This window comes from Erithacus rubecula, assembly GCF_903797595.1.
Source record: "Erithacus rubecula genome assembly, contig: scaffold_104_arrow_ctg1, whole genome shotgun sequence".
NCBI classification, from domain to species: Eukaryota; Metazoa; Chordata; class Aves; order Passeriformes; family Muscicapidae; genus Erithacus; species Erithacus rubecula.
In genome coordinates, this window is record NW_027636365.1 from 32,184 (window position 1) to 36,888 (window position 4,705).

The 4,705-nt window shown below is 51.2% G+C and overlaps 1 protein-coding gene across 1 annotated transcript; it reads left to right on the top strand.

Annotated features, from left to right (window-relative positions):
* Positions 1 to 3,520: 3,520 nt before the first annotated feature.
* LOC306815170 (olfactory receptor 14A16-like) lies at positions 3,521 to 4,453 on the top strand (the record flags this gene model as incomplete). The annotated part of the gene is made up of 1 exon (XM_079331800.1): positions 3,521 to 4,453. One exon carries the CDS (start codon positions 3,521 to 3,523, stop codon positions 4,451 to 4,453), a length of 933 nt encoding a protein of 310 aa, XP_079187926.1.
* Positions 4,454 to 4,705: the final 252 nt, after the last annotated feature.

A 4,705-nucleotide genomic window follows, 5' to 3' on the forward strand; every position in this document is an offset into this window, starting at 1 on the left:
TGTGCTTTCCTCCTGTGTAGTCCATGGTGACACTGTGGGGACCTTTGGAACAAGGACATCACCTGTAGCTCTGCTGGGCCGCATGGTCCCAAGAGGCTGGTGTGAAGCAGCAGGGCTTTGTAGAACCAAAAGACCATTGCTGCATTACAGGATCTTGTGCAGCCAAAGGGCCATTGTAATCCTGCAGGGCACTGTGGTTCTATGAAGACCAATGTGGCATTTCAAGACCCCAGGGAATCATGAAGACCATTGGGGCACTGTGGGGCCTCATGAAGTCAAGAGGATATGGAATGGGACTGGATGGTTTGGCCTCCTGGGGACTACCTGGCAGATTCAGCTCATCCTGTCACGGCAAGGGCAGTGTCTTATTAGCCCCTGGAGCACTGGGGCACTGGGCTTTCATTCCAATGGAAAAGAACCATCTGTTTCCCTGATGCCCAAGGCTGAAATTGGTAATCCCCATAAAATTTTCCCTAAATGCAAGGGTTCTCCCAGCAAAAATGTTCCAGGACAGACAGCTCTGTCTGGCCTTGGCTTCCTGTGGGCAATCTCTCATTTACCACCAAACACTGGGGCTCTGTGCTTTCCTTCCAGTAGAAAAGAACTGCCTATCTCACGTGGGGGTGAATGGCCAAAACTGGGATTCTACCTCCAAAATTCCACCTATCCAAGAATTCCATTAAGACAAAAGTAGCAATGACACATAGGTCTGGCAGCCTTGTCTTCTGGTGATTTTCTAAGATTATGAGAAAAATGTTTTAAGTTGCCAACACCTTGGAGAAGGCCCAAATCTCCCAAGGTGACATTTGGATGCTGCAAGAACATGACCATTGTATAGGGACAAAGGAGCTCTATGCTCAGTGGAGTGGAGACTGAAAACAGCAGAGGAGAACCCAGACTGGACACAAAGAGAAAGAAATTTTTCTCCCACCTCAAGGCTGTGGTGCAACACATCCCCCAGAAGGAGTGTAGACCAGCCCAAGTCTTTGTGTGGCCAGGTAGAGGAAGGCAGGATGCAGAGCTGTCAGCAAAGGAAGGGGCCAGTGAGGTGGGAGAGCCAGGGAATGATGACAGCCTGCAGGGGCAGAGGCACAGGGCATGGACACCATAGGACAGCCTGGGCTGCAGAGGGCACAGGGATGGGCAGCAGCTGAAAGACCCTGCCAGAGCCAATTGCTACAGCACTTGGGCCATGGCTGCTGGCCCTAGGCCTGAGGCCAGCAGGGGACAAGTGAGCCTTGCTGTGCTGGGGCCTCATTGCCTCCTTGTCCCTACTCAGCAGCCTGGGAGGGGCTGCCCCATGGTCCTGCCCTTAGCATTGCACATCCCCAATGCCCTGGGAAGAGTCCTGAGCAATGAGGGAGGGACAGGATGTGCCTTGCCAGGGGTGGGGTTCAGACCTTGGCTCTTTACATTCCTGAAAGTCATCCAGGCTTGCTCAGCATCAGAGACAGCTTTCCCTTGTTTGTCTCCACCACCAAACATCACTGCCTCCATTGTTCTGCTCTAACTGGAAATTGGGGTCACTTTCTCAGTCGGGTCCCTCAGTGGGACCCATTAAAACTTCAAGAAACTTTGGAGTTTCAACCTGGCTTTGAGTTCTTGAGAAGTTTTTTGTACATTCTCGATGGAATTGAGTCTGATGTAAATACCATCAAAGCCCTGAGTGGGTCATTAAATTCCTTGTGCTGTGTCTGTGCTGCTGAGTTGTGCTGGGCTCCTGGCACAAATGATAATCCTGGCAACCAAGAAGAGTTTCAAAAGCACATTTCTGCTGTGGAGCAGTTTCTCTTACAGCCCAGCAGGGCTGAGGGCACTGCCTGCAGTCACCCTGGGCACAGCACAAAGGCACAGAGAGCTTCAATCAGTCAGGGCTGGGAAGATGCTCAGAAGTGGCTGGGGCAGAAACACTCCCAGCCCTTGACACAGGAAGCCTCTGGCTGTAGGACAAGGCAGCTGCAGCTCCTGGAGTGATCTCCCAAAACTGGAACATCCCAATACCTACAGACTCTGTGAGTACATTCTCGGATTCTCTCATGTGTAGAGCAACCAGGGGTGCCCAGGGCTGTCCTGCAGAGCAGAGTCCTGCAGCCCAGGGCACTGTGCTGGGGCAGGGACTGTGCTGCCAGCCAGGGACAGCTCTCAGCCAGCCCTGGGAGCTGTCCACAGCACTGGGGGAGGTCTGAGTGGAAGGATAGAGCCGCTATGGATTGGAAGTGTTCTCCTTGTGTGGTGAGGATGCTGCAGTGGTCAGGATTTCTCCTACCCAGACATATTGTCCTGGTTTGAAAGGACAGGTGTCTGCCAGTAAGGGCAGAAATTTCCCTTTGAAATAGAGACTTTAGTTCCACTCTCCCCAAGTATTATAATTGTTTGAATCAAGAACTCTGAGGCACAGATAAGGGGGTGGGAATAACAGCTCTTTTACTAATATATCTAACCGTACAAGCAGAAAACAGCAGCAGTTGTTAAACTTGCTTACAGAACAGAATAGATAACTCCGTTTCAGTCCCTTCCTTAGATGCAAGCATGCTCTTTCTGTGCTTGGTCGTGGTCCTGCATCTGGAACAAAAGTCCGACAGCCGTAGAAAGCAGGCAGGAGCGGAGGCGGGAGGGGCAGCAGCAGCCACACCAGTCTAGGGTGGGAACGGGCTGGAGCGGGCAGCTCCTCGCTCACTGTTTTTGTCCGGGTGATCAGCTGTGTCTGCAGAGGCAGGAGGCTGGAACAGAGCAGATGCAGGGCAGGTGATCACAGAACATCTGGCTGTCCTGTGTTCCACAGCCTGAGGCTGCAGACAGAGCGTCCTCCTCCAAGCTCACAGGGAACACAAGTGTCCTCCGGAAGCACAAAAGGCCCCTCTGGGAGCCGCTGCCACCGACTCCTTTTGTCTAGAGTAATCAGAGATCCTGGCTGTAACCCGGCCAGTTTTATTGGCATGAGAATGGGAAAAATTCCTGAAATCGACACAGTAATAGAACCCCCAACACTTATAACTCCAGAACATTTGTAAGGTGATTTCACAGAGAGCAGAGCATGGCAGAGGCTATATAAAAGGGAAAATTCCCTTTTATAATCTACAGCTCTGAGCTGCCAGAATAGAAAATTGTGTAATGATATTCATCTCAGAGTATAGTTTGGAGAAAATAAATATTATCTCAGAACCAGTAAACCAGGCATTGAAGCATCAGTGCTGCTTTTCCAGACTCCTCAGGGTTGCTGTGACATTGCCATCAGAGCCTGCAGAGGCAGAGATAACCCTGGACAGTGCCCTGTTCTAGGAGGGGTCTGCAGGGCAAAGCTGAGTCCCCATGTCTGTGCTGGGCTCTGGCAGCACTGACAAGGCTGACACTGGACACAAGGAGCAGCTGCTGGCATGGACAGCTCCGGGCTGCAGAGCCCTGGGCAGGCAGTGGGGAGAAAGTGCCACCAAGCTGGGCTGGGATATTTAACGTCCTCTCCAAAACCTAACTATTCCATGATTGCATGTTTTTAACAGATGCCCATGCCAACACACAGCAAATGTCCAACAGCAGCTTCTTCAGTCACTTCCTCCTGCTGGCACTGGCAGACACGCGGCAGCTGCAGCTCCTGCACTTCTGCCTCTTCCTGGGCATCTCCCTGGCTGCCCTCCTGGCCAACGGCCTCATCATCAGTGCCGTAGCCTGCAGCCACCACCTGCACACACCCATGTTCTTCTTCTTGCTCAACCTGGCCCTCAGCGACCTGGGCTCCATCTGCACCACTGTCCCCAAAGCCATGCACAATTCCCTCTGGGACACCAGGACCATCTCCTACGCAGGGTGTGCTTCACAGCTCTTTATGCTTGTCTTCTTCCTTGGATCAGAGTTTTCCCTCCTGACCATCATGTGCTACGACCGCTACGTGTCCATCTGCAAACCCCTGCACTACGGGACCGTCCTGGGCAGCAGAGCTTGTGCCCACATGGCAGCAGCTGCCTGGGCCAGTGGCTTTCTCAATGCTCTGCTGCACACGGCCAATACATTTTCTCTGCCCCTGTGCCACGGCAATGCCTTGGGCCAGTTCTTCTGTGAAATCCCACACATCCTCAAGCTCTCCTGTACCAAATATTACCTAAGGGAACTTGGGCTTCTTGCTGTTTCTGGCTGTTTGGTATTTGGTTGTTTTGTGTTCATCATTTTCTCCTATGTGCAGATCTTCAGGGCTGTGCTGAGGATCCCCTCTGAGCAGGGACAGCACAAAGCCTTTTCCACCTGCCTCCCTCACCTGGCCGTCTTGTCCTTGTTTCTCAGCACTGCCGTATTTTATCACTTGAAGCCCCCCTCCATCTCCTTTCCATCTCTGGATCTGTCCCTGTCGCTTTTGTATTCAGTGGTGCCTCCAGCTTTGAACCCTCTCATCTACAGCCTGAGGAACCAGGAGCTCAAGGCTGCACTGTGGACACGGATAACTGGATGTTTTCAGGAACATTAAACTGCTTTCCAATTTCTGCAAATCACTTATAATACAAGTATTCTTTGATAACTCTTCCTGGTTTATTTCAGAGATTGTTGGTTTTTGTTTTATATTTTCAATATTTTTCACAAAGAAAAGCAATTCTTTCTGGCATTTCTTATTTTGTTTCTCTTCAACGTTACTGTGACCCACAGCCTGTGTCAATGTAGAATGGTGTTTGTTGTGGATTTAAATGAAATAAAAGCGACTGACAGCAAAGTTTTCTCCAGA